We start from the raw sequence: 24,192 nt of genomic DNA on the forward strand, positions 1-24,192 counted from the left end.
GGGGGGCTCGTGGTGCGGGGGGGGGGGTGGGGTGTGGGGGGGGGGGGGCTGGGGGAGGGGGGGGGGAATGCATTTCCGTGGTTTCAAGCCATCCAGCTTTTGACGGTTTGTTATGGCCACCATGGGAAATGAATAGACCTACCAAATCCATAACCAGAATCTCTTGTCTGGGTTCCCTTGATTCTCCGGGTAACAAGCACCTGCTGCTGAGGGACCACGACCCCTAGCCTCACGGCACCTTCTTGTGCAAGTACCTTCTGGCAACAAAAACTCAGACTCACCAGCATCAAAATCGCACTTAGCGGATCTACACCAAGTTGAACCAACGCTCCCTCCCTCCCTTTCTTCCGCCATCGGATGGACAGTGGGTGCCAGTGAAACCATTAGCTGAAATCATCAAGAACTTAAGGGGCTGAGATGAAGGTGGGAGGCGCTGGGACGCCCCAATGCTATGGAAGGGTCAGGTCATGCTGGGCTCCGTCAGTAACATACGAGTTCAATTCTCACCATCTTGGTGGAGCTGATGGGATCAAGGTTCAGTCCGTCTGAGCGCAGCGCACTTTCCTCACCAAACACCACTCAGTATCAGCGACACGTCTTCACCTCCACTGGCCTCCTATGCCCCATGGAGGGGCGGGGGCAGGGCTCTCACAAGCAAACTGGCCTCTTGGATTTGGGGGAGGACATGCTGAAAAGGGATACAGATTCCTTTCACGTTTATTTTGCTCCAAGTGAACATAGGCAAAGGCCTCTTCCTAGAATATTGTTAGTACTGAAAACTGGAAATAAATTCTCCTGCTCCAAAAAATACGCTTGCTGGCAGATCGTGCCATGTGGAGACGTGATGAATAAGAAAGGGTCTTCTAGCAAATTTTTTGAAAACCTCTTTCTCTCAGAACCCCCAAATGGAAGTTACAGTATTAAGTAAATAAATAAAATAAGTGGGCAATCTCGTGCTGACATTTTCTTTATCCCACTCGCTTTCTGTCTCATTAGCCTTCGTGGGGGGAGGAAGGATTGTTTTAATTAGCAGGGTTGAGAAGTCTTGCTTGGGTGGCTTCTCCCCCTGCTGTTCGCAGGACTACCCTGTCAGCTTATAAATACAATACAAATCATTACAGCCCACAAAGCCACCTCAGAAGGCGGCAAAAGAAAGGGGGTCCCGCCAGGTCCATGTTAACTCTCTTTGAACAATGCTCCTTTTCTGAGCATTCAAGTAGAGTTCAAGCGTAATGTTGGGCTTTACCAAACAGCTCAATATCCTGTCACGGAAAAGTGCTTTCTAGTGTGGGACTCGCCATGTGTTCCCTCTTTTTTCCCTCTGTGCTCCCGGCTGCCCAAGCAGAACGCTCATCTGACAGTGGGACCACGGCTCCCACATCCCCCTTTGGATTTACTTGTTAAATGCTCAAATCGAGAGGCAGACCAGAAACAATCTCCCAGGCCCCCAACAAGTTCCCATATGCGTTTCCACGCTGTTAGGCACTTGTGGTCTTGAAAATGCACGCACTAATGTTATTAATTGTGTTTCCATGAGGGACGCCTGTCTGGCTCAGTCGGTGAAGCCTGTGACTCTTGATCTCAGGATCATGAGCTTGAGTCCCACAGTGGGTATAGAGATGACTTAAAAAAATAAAATCCTGAATTGTGCTTTAATGATACAAAGTTCTGCACATAGATATTTTGCTTCTCCTCGAGGCTGACCTGCAGGCTCACAGCCCGTGAACAAAGCTGAGGGCTCCTTCGTGGAGAACACCGTGTCCTTATATGTTCAAATGGAAGTGTGTCAAGTTTGAATTGAGAAATAAATTCAGATGCCCACAGAAGTGCCTAAGTTACTATTTACCAGGAAACAGTCTTCTAGGTATTCATTAAACCATTTATTTATTCACTCATTCGACAAGCCTTATTGAGCACCTACTTAGTGCCAAGCACTGCCAACACTAGGGATAGAAAGATGAATGAGACCTGGTTCCTGCCCATAAGGAACCCACAAGATCAGATGTTTAAATTCTTGACTGTTAATTCCAAATATGAGCAACCTATGAGGTTTGTCTCAATTAAATGTCTTTTAACTTGACAGTGAGTCATGTTTTCCTATTTCTGTGCATGTTAAGTATTCTGAAATATACTCTAGACATTGTGACTCTGCATTAAGTTATATTCCTCCTAAGAATTTTTTGCTCTGTTTTATTTTGTTTGCAAGTGGCTAACTTTAATTTGATTAAATTCAAACTAAAAACTCTGTATTCTGTGATGGGCAGCAGCTCAAATCCAGGTTGACTTATTTTAGCCTTTGTCTGTCCCACCCATAGGGTGTTCAGGAATCTTCCAAAAACTTAGGCAGAGTTTATATCCTGAATTAGGACTTCTCTTTTCTGGCTCTCTCTTTTCTTGGGTTCTTCCTTCATTTCCCAGTGACTGTGGTTTCCTCAAATTCTATCTTCAGGCTCTTCAACCACAGGCTGGATAGAACCATAGGTTTCTATCCAAATTCTAGGTGCCATGTACAGCACGTCCAGTAGCCTGGCTTTTCAGGAAGAGTCATTTTCCAAATGAGAAGAACGTTTCCTGCTTTCTCTTCTTCCATGGGCCAGCTCTTCATCTGGCTTTTGGATCCACCTGTGTTTGTTGGCTTTCTAGAGAATTTGGGTAGTTGGGGTTGGGGGGGTGTTTCTTTGTTTTTTAAATCATATCCAGAGTTGGGCTGAGATAACTCTGGATCTCTGGCAGGGTTGGTCTGAGAGGAGCTTACTCCCCATGACCAGAGGAAGCACGGTGTTCTGGTGTGTAAAATGGCTTAAAATGGTGCCTCCTCCTCCGGCCATGTTCACTGAATTCCCAGCTACCTCCAATAAGAGGAGAGATTCTGCTGAGATTGTCTAGATATAATGCTTACAACATCTTAGGAAGGAGAAATGAGATGATTGGCTCCAAAAGATGATCTGAACACATGTGTCTACCTTTCCACCCTCCCAAAATACCATGAAAAAAAAAAGTATTTTTCAGAAGGAAAAGCCCAATATAGTGTAGGAAAACAAGAAAGAGCCCCAACAGTGAACCAGAAACTTTAAGAAATTCCCCAATGATCCAGATCAGACAGGACGAGACATACAGAAAAGCAAAACCAGAGGAAACCACCAGCACAACTCTGTGTAGGAGAGGATTGCTATGGAACCAGGAAGTTTTCAGGAAAATGCCAAGTCCAGGTCAAACACACAGAAAAGGGGAGTGGCTCTGGGGCAATATCAGGGACTGAGATGCTTGATTTTTGAGCAGTCAGGTTGGCTCAGCCTCTCTCCTTCCTGCATTACTCCATAAACCCCCTAATCAATCTGCCCACGGCTACCCCAGGTACTCCAATCTATGCTCTATAGCCAGAGAGCCTTTCCAATGCTAATGTGACTGTGTTCCTCTGCTCCCAGTCCTAACCCCTTCTTAAAGACCTTCACTGACTTCCACTACTCTTGGGTTACAGGTCAAACTCCTTGACTGGCCTCAGGTAGGGCCTGCATGGTCCCTGCCTCACACCATCATCTCCCATCCCCCTGTCCCAGCCACTCTGGACTTCTTTCAGTACCATCCAGTTGAATCCCCATACTCTCCCCACCACAGGCCCTTTGCACACACTCTTCTAAATGGCTGGAATGCCCTTGTCCGTCCCCTTCACCCCACCCCAAAACCACCCCACACACACATGTTCCTCCCCTGGTCCATTCAAATCTCAGTTCAGTCTTCATTTTATCCGAATAGACTTCCCTGGCGCCTGACCACCTGAAGCCTCCCAGATGCCCCAGAAGCTTCTCCTCCTTGGCTCTCACCACACTCGAAATCTTACGCTTATTCATGATGTTTTGATTAATGCTCTTCTGCCCAATTAGACTGGAAGGCTCCACAGAGTAATGATCACGTCAGATTTTGTTCATCAATCTCTCTCTAATGCCTAGCCCAGTACCAGGCACATATATCGGAAATTCAGTAAATACTAAGGTATTTGTTGACTAAGACAGAGATGGATGAACGCATGGATGGGTGGATAAGTAGCTCTGTGGAAGATAAAAGGGCACATGTTATGGAATCTGCCCTCCAAGAGTATCGGATAGCTGGCCAGTGAACCAAATTAGATATGCTTAAGCATTAAATATCAACAAGGTAGGAGCCTGGGTGGCTCAGTGAGTTAAGCCTCTGCCTTCGGCTCAGGTCATGATCTCAGGGTCCTGGGATCCAGCCCTGCATCAGGCTCTCTGCATGGCAGGGAGCCTGCTTCCCTCTCTCTCTCTGCCTGCCTCTCTGCCTACTTGTGATCTCTCTCTCTCTCTCTCTGTCAAATAAATAAATACAATCTTAAGAAAAAAAATACAAGGTAAAAGTACCACAGATGGTACAAGAACATATGTTATTGCTTATCCTATGAGTGGTCCACACCACATGGAGGGGGACCACAGAGCTCTAAATGTTGCTATATCCACAGCCCTCATCGGGACGGCAGCCTCAAGTCCAACAGAAGGATGCCTCTCCACTGATAGCCCCGTTATCCTTACCACAACTCTTGGACCGAGGCCCAAAACCCAAGCCCAAAGCAATTACCTGTCAAAGTCTTACCCCGATACCGCAACACATGACCTGGTTTGGCCACAGGGTCATTTCGAGGGTCATTCATGAGGATCAGGTCACAATGGGGTAGAGTGGGCCCGCAATGCAGTAGGACCGGTGTCTTTATAAAAAGGGGAAATATGGACATAAACACATATGCAGGGGAAATGCCATGTGAACATGGATACAGCCATCCTCAAGCCAGAGAGGGAGGCCTGCCGAAGATCTTTCTCGGCCAGCCCTCAGAAGGAGCCAACCCTGCCAACTCCTTCAGCTCCGACTTCCAGCTTCCAGGGCTGGGAGGCAATAAACTGATTCTAAGGCGCCCACGTTGTGGTCATGTGTCACAGCAGCCCTAGCCACCTCAAGCGGAGGGCAGCGTCCCCAGTCCCAGGAAGGACCAGAGCAGTCCTGATGGGGCAGGTGGATTGGGGCGGGGCCGGGAAGGAGTGGGCGGGGCCGGGAAGGAGTGGGCGGGGCCGCCGGGTGGGCGGGGCCGGGAAGGAGTGCGTTCGCATGAGGGAGGAAGCGGAGGTACAGGCTGGAAGGGGATTCTTATCTCCGGAACGGAAAACCTCTTACACCCAAATAGGGAAATCGGAGCTGCTGGCGCTCCTGGAAGGGCAGTCCTGAGTTGCCCAAACCTGGCCCCTGGCCGAGGCTGGCCAACGTGCTGCGGCTTGCAATGTGTTCTCCCCAGACTGGAAATAACTCGGCCGCGGGCTTCCTGCATTGATAAATTCATCGTGTTATTAGGCGGCGGCCGTCTTCTTTCTATTTAGATTAATAACCACGTAATGATCACCTGGGCTGATTTAGATGGTGTCATTTTAAGAAATTACGGTTTCAATCCATCTTCTCTTTCCCCTTTGCCTCGGCCCTCCCTGAATTATTCCTAAGGAAGAAACCAATTAATCGTGGCTTGGCTGTTGTAATGGAGCCCGCTGTACAATGTAGCAATGCCTAATGGAGTTTTAATTTCCCCGTGGTGAGTCAATATTTGCTTTAAGAAAGAAAAATGTCACCATAAACCACTGCCCCCAATGAATTTGGTAGCGCAGAAGGTGAGCGAGTCTTCTTTTTTAGGTAAACAGTGATGGAAAGAGGATGGGGAGGTGGGGGGGGGCTTCCACTCCCCACAAATCGGGTTGCTTATGGTCTTTGCTGCTCCTTCCTACCTCGGTGGTTATTAAATATTTTGCTTTGCAAATGCAGAGAACTGTCAGGGACTCACCCACAGTTTAAAGGGCCTGAAACAAAGTCATTATAATATAGAAGAGGAACGATTTATTCCAGCCTATTAATAACTTGTGGGGAGCGGGGAGGGGACTATACCAGTAGGCATCCCTCTTTGAAGACATTACGAGCCTTTTTTATTTCCCCCCAACTAAGGCTGAGCGTGGAAACCAAATCCTCCCTTCTAAAAAAAAAAAAAAAAATGGATTCGACTTTTCGGGATCGTGCGAGGAAATAAAGTTCTGCAATCCTCTCTCATAATAAGTCTGTCCAAAAATGATGTTGCTCATTCCGTTGAAAGATAGTTTCATTTCCTGCTCAAAATTGGTATGAAAAATTTGCCTTGCCAAATGAACATTGTATACTGAACTTGTCAAATCCTTCCTCCTGACACAAATAAAAGATAACATTGGGTGGCAGCATGTAAAACAGCTCTGACAAGATAGCAGAGGGAGACAAAGAAATATACATATTTTGATTCTCTCTGTTTTAGAAGCTGGGGTTGGGGGGAGACACCAGCACGATGACTGGCCAGCTTGTGAATGCTTCAGGTAACAATTGAACAAGTCACTTTCATGTCGAGTTTCAATGCTATAATGACCCTGTTTCCAATTAGCCAAAACATGACAAAATTTCAACTTTTATAGCGGCAAAAGCTGCCAGGGAGAAACCCACCTGAGTGACAAGGCTCTTCATTCAAAAGTTTACGGGTGCACCGCGCGGCTGTAATTACTAGTTCTAACACAGTGGGAAATTATTCCTAGCTTGTTTAAAAATAAATAAGGTAAATGATCACCCTTTCATTAGATCTGTACTCATACCATATAAGTGACTTTTTTTTTCCTATTAAAATTGTTGATTGAAGGCCGTTAGCTGTTTATCAGCTCAAAATTACATTTCTGCTCTCTTTAGGGGCCACCGCCGCTAAGAATCATACTCGGCACCTAGTTAGGAACAAGAAAAGACTCCTAAAACTGCAATTTCAGGGGGAGAAAAAAAACACAAGCAAGAAACCCAGATTGCACCTCCGCGTCCCCGAAGGCATCACGCTTCTTTGTTCTGCTAAGAATAATTAACCTCAATCTCAGCTCCCGGTCCCTAGATTGATTATCATAGTCATTTAAATACTGTAATCTCATTTTCAGCACCGGGGTGAGGAGGGGGGCGCGGGGAGCCGGGCTGGAGAGAGAAAGCGAGCAAGGCTGGGAGGGAAGAGAAAACAGAATAAATTATCTGACAAAAGGGAGCGGGCCTTTCTGCTCACAGAGCCTATTTCGGATCCTTCCACTTGATTGGAAAAGTTGATGAAGTTTAAATGAAGCAGAATTAGGACCTCAGGCCGCTGAGTATTGACGCGGGCTGCGCGAGCCTGTACAACTCAGTACCCCCCCAGGTTTCGGTGGAAAACAAGAGACAGACCTAAATGGTATAATCTTCAATCGAATCTAACATCCACACTGACAAGGCAAGGTAATGAGTTAGGCCAGATCAGGCCTGTTGGTTAAAGAAATTAATCCCTCCCGCAGCCCTAGAGGGCTTTGATGCCTATTGTGGCCCCTGTCCCAGTCTATCTAAATGCTAACTAACTGGGAGTGTGAGCCTGGGACTGTGCTTTTCATTGCTGGCGCTAATCTGATAACAATTTGCTCTCGCTGATTAAGGAGGCGGGGAGGGGACGGGGCGATGGGTGGGAGCGAGGAGGGGGTGCCTTGCCTTTGAAAGGGGGAGGCCGTGCTGGTCATTCTGGATGCCAGTTGTGCCCCCAACCTGGTAGCTGGTAGATGTGTGCGCTTCGAATAACCTGCACACCAGACTTCCGTGCGAAACCAGGGATCCGGGGATCCACGCGTCTTTTCTCTTTGTGGCTTGCCTCTTCTTGAAACCAATAATCCACCCAGAGAGCAGGCTCCTGACCCGCTCTGTCTTCCTCACATTAAGCTCGCTCCAGACTTTCCCACCCAAGCTCACCTGGCCTGGCCGTTTCTACATCTAAAAGGACTTTCCCTCCTCTTGGCCAAGGGCTGCTCAGTTCCTGAGGCTGCTCCAGGCCAGGCTGGAGTGGGGAGGGGGCCCTCTCCTCTTCCTAACCAACTCTGTTAGCAGCCTCCTGGTCTGGGCCACCCCGCCCCCGCCGGGCCTCCCTGATCTCAGCCTCTTGCAGCCCCTTCTAGGTGTGTGCAGGTACCCGAAGAGGCTCTTCGAGAACAGAAATGCTGACCCTTCAAATCTATGTGGACTTTTAAAAAAAGATTTTGTTTATCTATTTGAGAGAGAGAGAGAGAGAGAAGCAGACTCCACACTGAGCAGAGAGCCCGATGTGGGGCTCGATCCCAGGACGCTGAGATCATGACCTGAGCCAAAGGCAGAGGCTTAACCCCCTGAACTGCCCGGGAGCCCCTGGATTTGATGACGCGGATTTGATGAGGAAGATGAACTGGATTCTTCCTCCATCAAGACAAAGTTGTCTCCTGGGTAAGGGACAGTGTGGCACAACACAGAGGGACCATGACAAGCTGGGGACTCCCCACGCCACAGCACCAGCCCTTCCTCCCCCACTGACCCCTCTGCATGACTTCAAGTTTGATGACCTTGCAGAGATCCTGTGTGTAGGAGGCCGGCACTCCGTGGAAACTCAACAAACGGCGGCGTCGATGGCCGCCAAGCTCTTCTGGTCTGTGCAATGGTCATGACCTCGGGCCGTGGTGGAGTTGGAGCCCGGGCTCTGCCTCCTTCGCAGTGGCTGGCTGACCGTGGGCAACATGCACGACCTCATTAAGCCTCAGCATCCCCATCTGTAAAATGGAAGTTCAGCAATCCCATCTCTTAGGACGGTTGCAGGGTTGCAGAGACTGCGAGATGCTAGTGCCTGAGAAGGGCCCGCACAGGGGGCTCTATGGAGGGCCGCTGCTCTCAGCCAGGACCGTGGGGTGGGGGTCACTGCTGGTCGAATGGGGCTGCAGCCAAGAGCTTCCTGGCAACCCAGACCCCAGGCCTCAGCTTCCTGGTGCTCCCACTCCTGGGAAGTCAGGCCCGCCAGCATCTCGCCGGCAGATTCAGGGAGGATCGGCAGAAAGAAGCCAGCGGCTGCCTGAGAAAAAACGGAGCTTTCAGAAACGCCAGCAGACGCATTCCTCTTAGAAGGGGAGTTTTTGAAAGACTTGCTCAAACCCCGAATGTATGCCCACTGGGTGCCTCCAGCATGAGCAAAATCTGCAGTGACAGTTCATAAAGGTTTTGGAGGCAGCGGCGAAGCCCGGCTCTCGCCCCTGAGGGACCCTCGGTAGCACTCCAGCAGGTTCCCTCCGACGGCCCGGTGGAAATTTGGAGCGTGACAGGCTGGGGCGGGGGCCGGGGGGGGGGGCGCTTGTTTTATTTGCAGTAGGAAACAAATCACAGTCGCTAAGCCCCAGCCCTCGCCGTGCGCCCAGATGCCCACCCCGGAGGCCTGGTAGGGGCCGCGTTGACCTTGCCCATGTCAGTTCCAGCAGCGGAGGCGCCCTGGGGCTTCCTCCAGTCCAACCCCCACGGGGTTCCCTGCTCTGTTTGGCCTGTGTCCCCCCCGAGCGCAGGTAAGGCAGCGATGGCACAGTGGTCCTGCTGTGGACCGTCAGCCTTCCGCGCTCTGCCCCGTGTAGCCCACTCCCTTTGGCCCCAGCAGGTTCACGGCCGGCTGGAGGCCTCTGCCAGCTCCGGCCTCACTCCCTGCCCAGCCTCCCTTCAGGACTCCGTCCCTGACCCTTCGCTGCAGCTTCCAGAGCTCCAAAGACCTCCTCGCCCTCGAGGCACAAAACCTCTTATTTTGCCTGGACCAGTCTCCACTGATGGACCACCCAAACAGATGCATGCACACTCTGCCCCCAGCACCTCTGAACTTAGCACCTCTAGACCACTCCCCAGCCTCCTGGTTGACCCCTTTTAGCGTCCATGTCTCCCCCAAGGAGCCTCTCCATAGATCAGGGAGAGCAGCCTTGCCGTCTGTCTTCAGCAGGTCTTGCAAGCAGCGGGCAGACAGAAACGAAGGCTCTCCTGTCCGTCAAGCTACCCTCAAGGTCAGACTTGGACTAGCACCAACCCGCCCCTCCATACACATTGTGCAAATGGGCAAACAAGCAAACGGAAGGTCAACTCCGGCTAACTCTTAGAGGGGAAGCCACTCAGGTGTGTAGACCGGGGCTGAGACCCTCCCAAGTTTCAGGGTCAATAAGAGACTGAGAGTTCATCACTGTGGTCCTGGGGCAGTGTGTGCCCGGTGCCATGCTTACAGAATGAACTGTGACAGGTCACCAGAACCTAGGACTCTGCGATCTGCTCATCGGCGCAGTCCTGCCCTAGGCCCCTTTCAACACGCCGCGACTCTTCCTGGAAAGCTGCCCCAACCCCCACCGTGCTGTGGAAGTTGGATTTACCCTGAAGTGAACGAAACTTTAGTTTCGGGTTTCCTTCCTTGCCTGTGGCCCCATCCAAGGCCTTGGACCTGATTTCCAACATGATTCATCTGTTCCTTGAACAGGGAACCTGGGTCCACCTCTCCCCAGCCCCCCGGCTCCCTACACCCGCTTACCGGCCCCTGTGTGACGGGTCAGCTCAAGTCTGATTCATTCCCTTGCCTCCCCAGCCCAGGTGCTGCCCTCGGCACTGAGCCAGGATCCCACCCGGAGGGGGACGATCCCTGCATCGGCCCCATTTAGCTGTTTGTTTTTCTGGCTCACGAGATTATGAGCGCTTGGAAGGCATCGCCCACCTCCAGGTCAGTTTACCCCACATCTTGGGTGCCTAGCTCCGAGCCTTGTGTACCATAGGCGCTCGGTAAGGTCTCGCAATTCAAGCAGCGAGTGAATGAATATATCTCCTGGTTCTTTCCTCACAGTGAACCCAGGGTCCTACAGTTGTTCGTTCGTCAAGAAGACACTTGTCCATCTCCGACTCCGTGCCTTTGCTCAGGCCAGCCCCATTCTGGGTACCCCTCCTCTCCCGGCATGCCCCAGCCCCGGTGCACAAGCCCCTGACACACGGCTCCTCTTGCCTCCCCTCCCGTCTCCCTTGCCTTTAGAAACTTTTTTTATTGGTTGTGATGTGCAAGGTCTGGTTCTCCCCTCACCAGACCATAACCTTCTTGGAAACGAATCCTCAGACATCTTACGTTTCCACCAGGGCCCTGCACATAGTAGGGGCTTACTAAATATTTGCTCCGTGATTGATGGGCCCATTAAGAGTCTCAAATACACACTAAAAAATAAACAAAGAAACAAATAAATAAGCAAGCCAACCTCTCTGCCCCCTCCACAAGACTCAGAAGGGGATAGAAGGGGCTATAAATGCAAATTCTACCCAGTGGGAACAGGAAGATGGCACTTGAATGTGAAGCTCACTACTACCCAGTAAGGTTACCCACCTCAGCTGCCAGCAAACTTTCTAATTCCCTCAACTGAAACGCAAAAGCCTACAGATCACCGCTCCCAGGGCATCCAGGTGGCTCAGTCGGTGGAGCGGGCGACTCTTGATCTTCGGTTGTGGGTTCAAGCCCCACGTTGGGTGTACACATGATTTAATACCATTTTTTTAAAAGGTCACCTCTCCCAGTGTCTCGTTGGGTGGCCCACTGCTGTGGGGGGCTGTGGCGTCCGAGCTCACTAGGGCTTTTTCTCTGGTCCTGTGGCGTAGCTTCAATGCGGTGCTGAGCCATCGGGCCAAGGCGTGGCCTTTTCACTGATGCTGGGCCCTAGAATCCAAGACTTTCTGAATCTTCCCCTTTCATTCCTCTGGACCAACACAAAAGGTTTTGATCCAGGCAAAGAAAATGTATCTTGTATGCTTCTGGGTTCATTGGTCTCCCAAATATGTATTGTTTGGTTCATATAAAAGATCAAAAGTCCTTCTTTTGGGCTCATTATGTGTTTTCCACAATGGTCGCTGTCCCCGCTGCCCCGTGTGATACGCATGTTGACCTTTCCGCTCATTGACCCCTATGAGTCAACTTCTTGACCGAACGCTGCTGTGCCTTGAAGTTATTGGATGGAAAAATACAGTTGTTTTTTTTATAAAGCACATTTATGTGCTTCCCTGAGATGTTATACTTTATGCCACAATAATACTATAACGTCTATGCCATGATGGGGCTCCAGCCCACCATGAGCTCAATTTGTGGTGTCCCCGGGGCACCTGGGTGGCTCAGTCATTAAGCATCTGCCCTTCAGCCTGGGTCATGATCCCAGGGTCCTGGGATCGAGCCCCGCATTGGGCTCCCTGCTGAGTAGGAAGCCTGCTTCTCCCTCTCCCACTCCCCCTGCTTGTGTTCCCTCTTTCTCTGTGTCTCTCTCTGTCAAATAAATAAATAAAAATCTTTTTAAAAAAATTTCCGGTGTACGAGGTCAATTCCATTTAAAATCCTACATGAATTTCTGCAGGGAGAAACCAAACCAAACCCTTGGAGGCAGTAGACAAGGAAAATGGAGCTTGCGCGGGGACCCGTGGCTACCCGACACCCAGCCCCCACGCCACTTATTTATCTGAGGACTTACTGCGCCACACCGCATAGATCGTTGAAAATGCTTTTTATTTTTTTTTAAACTACAACATGGGTGAGGCCAGAGATAGACAGACCCCAGACATTCAGAAGCTGTCGCTGAGGGAAAGGGGGAGATTTAAAATTGTCATAAAATGGGGCACCCGGGTGGCTCAGACGGTTGAGCATCTATCTGACTCTTGGTTTTGGCTCAGGTCATGATCTCAGGGCCGTGAGATCGAGCCCTGCATCCAGCTCTGCGCTGGGCATGGAGCCCGCTTGAGAGTGTCTCTCTCCCTCTCCCTCTGTCCGCCCCGCACCGCCACCCGCACATGCTCTCGCCCCCACTCTCCAAAAATAGTAAATAAATATATAAATTAATAAATTAAATTGCCATAAGATGTGCGGAAGGGGAGACAGAGGCAAACAAGCGAGGGAGACACAATTAGGAGAGCAGTCTCATTTCTACGGTGTTTGTACGGGGTTCCCAGGGCCCTTGGACCATGTGGGAGCTCACGGTGGATTCTCCACGTGGTCGTTCTCTGATTCAGGGCTCCTCCTGCCTGGAACTGTTGACATTTGGGACCAGATGCTTCCCCGCTGTGGGGGTTGGAGGCATATGAGAAGATGCTGAGCAGCTCTGCTGACTTTGGCCCAGTCGATGCCAGCAGCACCCCCAGCCCAGTGGTGATGACCAAGAAGGCCCCCAGACATGTTAGATGTTCCTTGGGGAGCAGAGACACCTCCCTCAGTTGAGAAGTCCTGGTCCAATTCCAGAAGGTCACAGTGTGTTCAGTAAGATAGTAGCTCATTTAAATCAGTCTTCGTGGCATCCTTGACAAGTCAGTGAGGCCATCAGCACCCATGATTTATGGATAAGGAAACTGATGCTCAGAATTTAAGCCACGTGCCCAAGGACCCTCAAGGGAGCTAGAAACCAGATGGTTCTCAACCTCGGCCAGGGCGCACAGTTGCAAGAAACCTGAGACGAGCTGGATGATGGTATTTTTCTTTTACTGAAGTAGAGCTGACATGTAATATCGTATTGGTTTCAGGCGAACAACATAGTGATTTGACAATTATACACACGACGAAATGCTCACCAAGTGTGGTTACCATCTGCGGGTGACACTCTTTTTCAACAAGAGCCCAAAAAGGGGAAGAACGCAGCCCTTTGGCGAATTTGTGTCATTATAAATTTATTTTCTAAGTTCGGATTTACACGTGTATTTAGAAGCCAGTGGATGAGAACACAAAGGCTGTTTGGAGGAACACATATTTGGAATCAGAATAATGGAAAAGTAACAAAAGTGGGCACTCCTGGGCCCAGGATACTTACGTCATCTCGGTGAGCTCTCACGAGTCCCCCATGGCCAGGTGCCAGCTGCTATCACCCATTTTACAGACAGTAAACTGAGGCTCAAAGGTGAGAAATGTTCCCAGGAAAGTGGCTGAGACAGAGCTCACCCTTGGATCTGCCTGGATCCAAAGGCTGCCATCTGCGATGTGACCTTTCTGTCCAGAAGGTGGCTATCTGCCTGGTTATGACTCCATCTGTGTATGTCTGATCATAAGAGAACAAAAGCTACAGCCCCGAATTGTTTTAACAGGTCTCATTGACCCAGGAGCTTGAAAGGAGTCAAGGAGCAATTTCATGGAGAGTTGAATTGTTACCAATGACAACAAATGCTCTCTCTCTCTCTTTTTTTTTTTTTTTTAACAAACACAAAAGTCGGACAAGAAGCACACGACATTTATAGTACACACTAAAACCAACCACAACGTAGTTGTGATTGAGACTATGTTGTGCCTTCGCTTGTTTTTGCCTGATCAGCCAGAAGGTTCTGAAACCAGAGCAATGGTCTGAGTTCGAACGGAGCCCGGCTCCCAGAGGCCACGGCAGAGCTGGGCACACCGTCCCACATGAAGAGATTCGCCCAGCCTGAAAGTCCAGAATGATAATATGCTTGGTTCCAGTACTCCCTGTCCGTGACATGTTCTCCTGGGCTCCAGCACGAGCACAGAAAAAAAAAAAAAACCCCAAACTAGTCAACTCCATTGCTAATGAGTTGGTGGTCCCCAGTGTGAGTATATCATACAGAACACATTTAACAGAGTTTCCTTTTCATTACACTTTTTAAATAGCTGAAGATGCATTTTCTTAAAAATAAATAAATACATAAAAGTGTGACCAAGACATCTTATGGAAACCCCAGTGCTTCCACTGAACAGCTTGAAAACCAGCGCAATAGAAAACGGGGATTGGAAGTTTTGTCCACAGGGCCAGTTGGCAATCAAGAACACTTTGTCTTTCAAATAAAGAGAAGCAGCCTGAATTACACAATGAACAACACTTGAGCATGGAAGATTCTGGAAGGTGCTGGAAGCGATGGCTGACTTGTTCATGGTGGGTTCAGAACTCTTCCTGGGGGACTGGCCTTCCCACCAGGTTGAAGTGTTCTGAGGGCCACGTAATCAGAAGGTGGCTGGGTTCACAGCGGAGGAACCCCAGTTCTGAGGGTTTATTTGCATTAACATTTCAGAGCCAGAGCACACCTTCTCCAGAGGGACAGAGGAGGTCCTTCTGGACAGCCGTCCCAGGGGGTGGTGAAAAGCCTGAGAGGGAGCAACTGGGCTTTCTGAAAAGGCCTGAGGCTGAACGAGATGAGCTCATGGCTTCAGCCCCTGCTCACCAAACAGTGTGCCTGGGCACCGGGAAGGGGGAGGCTTTGATTTAAAAAGAAGAAAACAGAGAGAGAGACCCATGGCTTTCCCCAGAGAAATGAACCCGACCTACTGGCCAGCCGAGAGGGGCCCTTACGATGGGCAGCTCACTCCTTCATTCCCCTCATAACGTCTTATTTTTTCCTGTTACGTCGCCACGGAATATAGTAGGATCTGAGCAATCAGAGCTATATTCTCTTCACCAGATAAAGCCGAGTGTAACATTTTCAGATTTTACTCAAATGTAGTAAGTATACTGACCCACGCTGGGATATTTGTACAGCTGTGTGTTTGCCCGCCTTCTTTCTGTTTGTTTCTGTGCATTGATGTTCACCGGCATCAATACTTAGAGACGCTAAAGCCATTAGTGGGCACGGTGTGGCGGCCTAACTTTGTAGAGCGTCCAGTCTGGACCCACTGGCTCTAAATAACTGCTTCCTCGCAGCGACAGTGATAATGACCATAATGACAACGATAGTAATCACAGCGGCGGCGCCCAGTCTCGAGAACCCAGAACGCCATGTGAGGGGGAAACCTTTGAACACATAGGATCTAAGGACAGTGAAATCATTTGACCCCAGAGGGCTAAATGTTTCCTAGTCCACCCCTGATCGGGATATAACTCTCCACCCTTCAAGGTCCAGTTCCAGGTCTGTTCCCTCATAAAGCCCACCGAGTCCTGCTCAGGCCTCCCTCCCTCTAAATCTGGACCCTCTGGCTGGTGCACTGCACTTGAAACTTGCAAGGAGTGGCCCGTGACATTGCTTACCTTATTATGCATGTGTGTGCCTGTGTGTGTGTTTGCGTGCAACAGTAAGGGCTAATTACCCGAGAACTTGCTTTAACACAAGCGCTGTGCTAAGCAGTATGCCTGTATACACTCCATCGCCCCAGCTCAACTGTTAACTCCTTGTGCCTTGTGGGCAGGGCAAGGGCTGAGATCGGAACTTGTTTCTATTCACTGCCCCCCTTCCCTGCCTCCCAGGAGAGCTTAGGGCACATAGAAAACATTCAATAAACACTTCTTGCCTGCCAGCAAATCCCAGGAAATTGGTGAGCTCACACTGGAAGGCACGTTGAGGAAAATGATGCAGGAATCAGGTTCATTGGTGAACATTTTTGGACTGCCTGCCATACAGAAGTAACCAATCTCAGTTGTCATTAATTAACTGGTTACATAATGTGGCCAGAAGAGCGAGGGGCTGGCAGTCTGGAGACGTGAATCTCATCCCACTTCTGTGACCAGGGCAGAGGGGAGTCTCTTCCTCTCCCTGGGCCTTAATAGCCTCAAAAAAAAAAAAAAAAAAAAAAAAATGGACCGGATGTCTGTAAGCCTCCTTCCAGCCCCAAATGATGTGATTTTATGACTCTATTTCATAAATATACCCACTTCTTATTTGTGACATAAACCCCCATAGAAAAACAAAGTTAGTAATAAATTATGAAAAAAATCAGTGCCACGATCCTGTGCACTTTCTAAGGGTGCTCGATTCAATCAATTCCACCCCTGTACGTTGCCTGCCTCTCAGGGCGACAGAAGATTCAAGGCTGTCAGTGCAGCAAACCAGGCAGTCTCTCCCCTATAATTGTATTGACAGGATATCAGCTGAGTTCCGAAGGCAGGCAGGGTACACCCTGACAGCTTTTGTGAAGGAGCCTTGAAGGCTATTGTAGCAGGATCCTATGTTGAGTCACAGAATTCTGGGGGAACGGGAATCAAGCAGAAAGCAGCTTGGTTCTTTCTCTGTTTAATTTCATTCTTCCCAGAGAGTCACATTTGAAGGAACACTGGCTAACTGCACGTCACTTTATACAATAGAGTCGAAGCCCTTTCTAATGGAAAATATTTACTTCTTTTTTGCGGCCACATAAAACACCCGGCTGATTCAATCAACCCCACTAATAACCGGTGGGCTTGATTTTAAATGAGGCAAGGAGTTGTTGAGCATTTGTAGATGAAATACCAGCTTGGGTGTCTGAGTTTTTCACTTTTCACTTGGGTTACTGTAGCATCTTACAGACACATTTTTGAATAACTGATGTGTATCCGTGCTGGTAAATTCCACGGGTGTGAAATCGCAGTGTTGGGTTTGCTCAGACGGTGTGTCTGCATTTTCAATTAAACAAATCCTGGTCCTCTTCACTCGAGAAAACAATTTGAGCAACAACTGCCCCCCCCCATATGGCGGAATCGATGACTATTTCTAAGGTGGTATTTTTTTCAGTATAGAGGCAACCTTCAGGTCCAGACTCCGACAAGGCCAGAATATACTTCATCCTCATCCCCTTAAAGACACCCTCGGGATAGGGCACTCTCGCTTCTGCCACACTTGAGAAGGTGCACACTCACATGGGAGTCTGGACACGTGGGCTTGTGGAAGAAATCCACAAGCCAAGACTCAACAGAATCCCAGCAAAAGATTTTTAAAAAATCGTTTTTAAAGCCTCCACAATCACGAGTCCTTTCAAATCTTCTTTGCTTTAAAGCTGAAAATCCCAAAGTGTTTTCGTAATTTAAATTTCATTTAAGTATAGGAAGCTGTTTGGAGTGGGAAAATTATGCTGGGCTGGGAGCCAGTGAACGTAGCCTCTGACCCAGGCTCTGCCACAGCCTTGGGCAAAGAGCCCACCACAGATGGGTACAGATGGGTACACAGGCCTCAGTGTTCCCATCTGCAAGGAGCGGTGTGGAAAAGGTAAGAGTCAAGGCTCTGTCTGCTCCCGATGTCTCTGCAACTTTTACTTAGACCGGGTTTTGGTGGGAAATCTTGTAGCAGCGGTAAATATTGAAATGTGGACATAATCTTAACTGCTACAGAAGGGAGCTGAGAACCCATCGAGAGCCAGAGGGAGGCAAGTAAAGAGGAAGGACTAGCTGTCCCTGACCCGAGAAGAGCCAGGCATCATCCCGGAGCGGGCCTGGAAGTGGCCCACTGCGGCTCAGGCTTGGTCACCACTGGCCAGGGTGGTCCTGCTCCTCCTCTCGTGCCTTGAAGACAGAACCCCTGGCTGTGGGTCAGTCATCTGCGAATCTTCCAACCCTGAAGCGCAGGTTCAGGAATTGGGGATTGAATTCATTTGGAAGCTGTTCAACTAGTGCCATCCAGAGGCCAAATACTGTCCTTCTTGAGAGATACCGTGAGCAAAAGAAAAAGAAAGGAGGGAGGATCTTACTCATACGTGTATATTATATATATGGTATACATACATACATGTGTGTACATATACACATAAAATGTACATGTATGTGTAGTACATGTGTGTGTATACATGTGCATATACCTAGAGGTATGTGTGTGTGTGTATGTGTGTGTATGCATATACAGTTAACCCCTAGATAAGTCAGAGAGTCAGGGGTGCTGACTCCCGAGTGCTTGAAACTCAACTATATTTTTTTTTAAGTGGTCTCCACGCCCAGTATGGAGCTTGAACTCACCACCCCTGAGATCAAGAGTCACATCTCTACCCACTGAGCCAGCCAGGCGCCCCACCACTCCAACCCTTGACTCCCCCAAAACTTAATTACTAACAGCCTCCTGTTGAGTGGAAGCCTTACAGCCAACAGTCAGCTCACACATATTTGGTATGTTATGTGTTCTATATACTGTATTCTCACAATAAAGTAAGCGCGAGAAAAAAATGTTATTAAGAAAATCAAAGGTGGACATTAAGGAGAGCACATGATGTAATGAGCACTGAGCATTATAAACACCGATGAATCACTGACCTCCACCTCTAAAACTGATAATACATTGTATGTTAGTTAATTGAATTTAAATCTTAAAATTTTTAAAAAATAAACTGAAACAACAACAACAAAGAAAATCAAGGAAAAGAAAAAAAAACATCTACAGTACGGCACTGTATTTATTTTTTTAAAATCTGCGTGTAAATGGGCCTGGATAAGAGCAGATCCACATCATTCAAAGGTCAACCGTATATAGCTTGGGGTGGGCATCTCACACTAGTGATGCTACTGATTCACCAGGGAGAACACCAGTAACTCTACAACGCTGTTTGTTTTATATGTCAGTAGAAAGGAGCTGGTCTACTAGTACCTGCTTGTGAAAGCAACCGCCTAACCCTAAAACCGCAGTGGATCAGAGATGGAGGACTTGATTCTCCCCTTTATCCCAGAAAGGTAAGCCCCATTTGTCCCATCCGTCTGCGGAGAGTGGCCCTCCTCACCTCAATATAAATAAAGGACCTTGTTCCACTTGGCTGGGGGTGTGGGTGCTGAGAACAGGAGCATAGTAAATGGAAGGGTGCTAGTGTGATAAGGCAGGTTGCGGTGTGGGGGGCGGTGTCAGGAACAAAGTTTGGGGAAGGCAAGAGGAGAGAGTCAGTATTTTCATAGAAGGCAGTGAACTCCGCTAATTCTAGCACGATGTTAAGAAAGTCCAGATTCCCTGAACCAAAACAAAAACCAAAAACCCACCAAAGAACAACAAAAACCTCGGGGCTCTAACGAGCTCCTGGCGTTGATACATTGTTACTGAGCCTGTGGTGACCGCGGCGCCACTCCCGGCTGCGGGCACCGCGCGCATTTCTGAAAGCGCACTGCCCCCCAGTGGCGCAAGACAGACCTGTTCTCGGATCCGCTCCCCGAGGGCCAAACCTCAACTTGACTCTTCCGGTGGCCCCGGGAAGAGCGTTGGGTGACCGCCAGTCCCGAAACCTCTGAAGTGAGAGAGCATGCAATAAAGGGGGGGCGATCTAGTTAATAAGCCGCAGCTCCCACCCTCGTTCGTGCCTGCGAGCCCCCCAGGGCAGGGATGCGCGCTCTTTTCTCTTCGGGCTGTAATTCTGGGTGAGAGTATGACTGGCTGGAAATTAACTTGTGAAGTGATGCTTCCAGGAGAGATACAGAACCCTCGCTGCATCCTAGCAGCCCAGGCGTGCGGGAGGAAAGAGGGGGCCCGCACCCCGAGAAGGACATAGTCTGGGTGCGTGTTCCCCGTCGATCACCCTGTGGACTCACCGGCGGGCTCCCGGGTAAACAGCAGCAGCCAACCCCGCGGGCTCGCCGCGTGTCGGCCGCTGTGCCGGCGGCCCGGTTCAGTCTTCCCCATCACTCCTGTTAATGGGAGCCATTACCATCCCACCTCGAGGATTAGGAAACGGAGGCGCAGAGAGGCGACGCCACCTGCCCCGGACGCGTGGGGATTCAGGTCTCTGTGCACCAGCGAGGGGGCGAGCGCCGAGGGCTGGCGGGCGTGGGGGCGGCTCACCTTGACGATGAGCGGGTTCTGAAACATGGAATCCCGCACCACTCCCAGCCTCTCGTTCTCCATGCCGGGTCGGATGTCGGCCACGGTCAGGGGCCGCCGCGGGGGCGGGCAGATCTGGCTGACCGTGCGGCGCACCGGCTGCTTCTTCCATCGCAGCGGGTCCTGGCGGGAGCTCTTGGCCTCCGGCATCCTGAGGTCGCGGGAGGTCCGCGAGCGGGCTTGATGGGGTGCGCTTCCCTGCTGGCGGAGCGGGGCGCAGGGCTCCGAGGGGCCCACCACCACTCCCGGGCCGCACCACCCGGGGCACCGGGGTGGGCCCGAGATGCCTGGGCCCCTCCAGAGAGGCGAGGGCCCACTTTGCGCCGCCCCCTCCTCGCAAGGAGCCCTAAAGCCCTATATAAGCCCCCTGGTTCCTCAGAGGAACTTCTGGGCACCGCTCTGCGGATTGGGAACAGACAGAAAATCAAGATCACCCCTTGAGAAAGAATGGAACTGTCTGTCTCCATGGCGACGGGACGCCAACAGCGCCCGAACTTGTGGCTTGGTTTCTTCCTTGAAACTATTGGTGGTCACCAAAGTGGACTTGCTTAGAGTTTTCATAACTAGATATGAGAAAAACCCAAGAATCGCCACTGGCTTGTGATAAAAGCGGGGGTTCTAGAAGGGCATTTACACTTGACTTCCAAAGCAAATATACCTCCCTCCACCCACCCTACTCCACTCGTGACCCCTTATTACTCTCCTGTCCTCTAAACACACACACACACACACACACACACACACACACACACACACACGGCTAGTGCGTTAAATTTTTCATGATGAAATAGGGATCTTCATCCCGGGCCTGATGTTACTGCTAATCCACTTGGGTGAACTTGAATCAGTCACCCTTTTGCATCCTCAGTTTTTTCCCCTGTGAAATGGGTGAGGAGGAGAGTCTAGAGTAGAATGAGATTAGTAGTACCCAACTTTGTGCAACAGAATGGAGGGAAATGGAAAAATACAGATCCACTGACTTAGAATATATGGAAATGAGATCTGGGAACCTGAATTTAAAAACAAACAAACAAAAACCCTCCTTCTTCCCATTTGGCTTTTTTTTTTTTTTTAATTTTGAAAAAAGTTCAAAACTACAGAATAATTGAAAAAAGAGTACAGTGAAAACCCATATAGATTTCACCTAAGTTCACAATGCACAGACACACATTGCAGAATCACCTTGAAAAAATCGGTTGACAGCCCCGTTTGATCCTAAACCCTTCAGCATGTATCTCTCTGCCAAGAACGGGGACATTCCCACATTACTACAGTGTCTTCATCATGTCCGTGGATCTTAATATGACATAATAGTAGCACCTAATGTCTGTATGCCAAGTTGGGAATCCACACGTTTTAAAAGCTTCCCAGGAGATTGGCACAGTGCTTTGGGAACTGCTGGCCTGGATGATCTCTCGTTCCTTCTAGTTCCAGCCTCTTGTGGGTTCTTTCAGTCCTCATCATCTTCATTAAATATGCAAATACCCACAAGGCTCTGGGTAAGAGGGTTTACCAAGGGCAAGTTGCACCAACAGCAAATTTGCATTTCAAGGCCTTACAGACCACCCGTGGACAACACCAGCACTACATTTCCAGAGCAGACTAGACAGACTTCTGGTTGCTCATCCAAGCCTGGAGCAGCTGTTGGATGGTGGTGGTGTGTGATGTGGTATGTGCTTATGTACTTATGATTTCTTCAGCCTGCTTTACTTCCAAACTTCTGCAGAAATACAGTTTGTGCACTTTAAAAAAATATATATTTTATTTATTTGACAGAGAGAGAGATCACAAGCAGGTAGAGAGGCAGGCAGAGGGGGAGGGGGAAGCAGAGAGCCAGATGAGGGGCTTGATCCCAGGACCCTGAGATCATGACCTGAGCCGAAGGCAGAGCCTTGACCCACTGAACCACCCAGGCACCCCTAGGTTGTACACTTTTAATCAAAACCGCTTGGCAGCTCACACAGAGGAAGTCAGGCGGTAGACATAGGTGATGTGCAAAAGAAAAATTAAATTTCCTTATTACCTACAGCCCACTGACAAGTCCTTGAAACAGGCAGAGCAACATTCCTCCAGGACTCAGCCGCCTCGATGTTACCACTTGGCTACGGGCAAAGGGCACTTAGCCCAACCCCCAGGATCCTAGAAGTCCACTTTAATATATAAAAATCCCTTTGGAGACTTCCTTTATCTCCATCCCCCAAGATATATGTTTGTTGGCAACCATCCCTGAAGCATATGACCTATCGATATACATCTGAAGGGTCTCATGACTCGTTTTCTTAGACAGTAATAAATGACCTTTCCCTAACAGCAACTAGCACCCTCAAGGTCCTGGAAACTTTGCTTCCAAAATTCCCTAGAGACTTAGGCTAGCCCTAACCCCCTCCCAACTTGAAAGTATATAATCTGCCACTCCTCATCGTTATGCCCCTCAAAATGGGTCTGTGATTAAAGGAGCGAGACTAATATAAAGTGAAGGTCAAGCACAGCTTTGTTTCGTGCCAAGCATCAGGAATCAAACTGACTGGCCAGGGCCGTGCCTCTTACAGAGAGGGGCGACCCTTCTCTGTTTCACAGACTAGCTTTTAAGGGCAAAGGCCACGCACAGGTGGCCAATGAGATTGTTAACACACACAGAAAACTCCACAGTGATACTAGGTGACCAATTGAGTTACAATTTCCCCTAGTAGACATCTAATTTAGCCTATCACACCTTGGTTAGGATTGGTGCCAAAAGGCTCCCAAAGGGCAGGGGCCCATACTCCTTGGAAGCTAAGGGAGACAGTATGCAACACCCCACTGATCAGATGTCTCCACCTGGTCTGACCCACCCCTGTATTTGAGCTTTGTTACCTGGAGCTGGTTTCTGGGACTTGTTTCCAAGTAAGTCCCCTGGGGAAAGGGGAGCAGGGACAGCTTAAGGGTTAAACAACGGTATTGTTTTAACCTTGATGGAAGCCTCTTGCTACATAGGTCCTTACACTAATGACCTCAGTGCAGCACTTTCTGCCCACAGGTCCTGTTCCCATGCTTTTAAAAAACCATCTCTCTCTCTCTCTCTCTCTTTTTTTGCACCAAAAATATCTCAAGAATTCTTTCTTGGCGGTGGGCTCAGAACCCCAACATGTTTCCTACATCACAGGGAGGGGGCAGGTAGTGGAGTAGTGGAGAGAACACAGGCTTGAAGTCCCCCTGGACAAGCTACAGGAAGCCTTGGTTTTCTCATCCAGAGGGTGTGGCTGATAACACCTATAAAAAATAACAATCCCACGATACCCACGTGAGGTTGTTGCAGGATTCAGGGGAAAAGTAGCTGCCAACATGGTTATGTTTACAATTCAAGGAGTCTAAATGTTTGAGAGGCTTATATACCGGCCTCGACTTTAAAACTTTACTTTGAACCATAAGCCAGGTTTCTTCAGGGCGCAGTTGCACCGGGAGGACTGGGGCAACTTCTAGCTTCATGCAAGCGTAACCCAGCAGCGTCTGCCCAGCGCCACCTTCCCCGGCCGGCACCCTCCGCGGCACCCACTCCGCTCCAGCGGCCCTGGCCGGCTTCCAGCTCCTCGGGCGACCCAGCGCAGAGCCTCGGCCCTTGGTCCCAGGTGGAACAACCTTCCATCTAGACTTCTGCTCACAGCTCAGCTCCAGGGCTACTCCTCCAAGAGCGAACCCTTCGGCCTGCAGTGGCATCGCTGTCGCCGTCACTCGGTTTCCCTTTTCCCCTCTCCCTGCAGGAGGCCTGGCGCGGTCCTGCTCGCGGTGTCCCGTCTTCCCGAGGTCCGGAGCCCCCCGCCGGCTTCGGGGCTGCGCGGGCACAGGGCTCCGCAAACACGGCAGTCGGCGGGGCGCGCGCGCGAGCGAGGA

At 49.8% G+C, this 24,192-nt stretch overlaps 1 protein-coding gene across 2 annotated transcripts in view; it reads right to left on the reverse strand.

Annotated features, from left to right (window-relative positions):
• Positions 1-20,560, reverse strand: part of CFAP77 (cilia and flagella associated protein 77) — a 121,772-nt gene extending 101,212 nt beyond the window's left edge. For both annotated transcript variants that reach the window (XM_059410465.1, XM_059410464.1), the window contains exon 1: positions 20,287-20,560. In XM_059410465.1, the coding sequence (XP_059266448.1) occupies positions 20,287-20,475 (189 nt within the window). In that variant the 5' untranslated portion in view covers positions 20,476-20,560. The remainder of the gene's footprint in view (positions 1-20,286) is intronic.
• Between the last annotated feature and the right edge of the window lie 3,632 nt (positions 20,561-24,192).

The sequence above is a fragment of the Mustela nigripes genome, chromosome 9 (assembly GCF_022355385.1).
Source record: "Mustela nigripes isolate SB6536 chromosome 9, MUSNIG.SB6536, whole genome shotgun sequence".
Taxonomy (NCBI): domain Eukaryota; kingdom Metazoa; phylum Chordata; class Mammalia; order Carnivora; family Mustelidae; genus Mustela; species Mustela nigripes.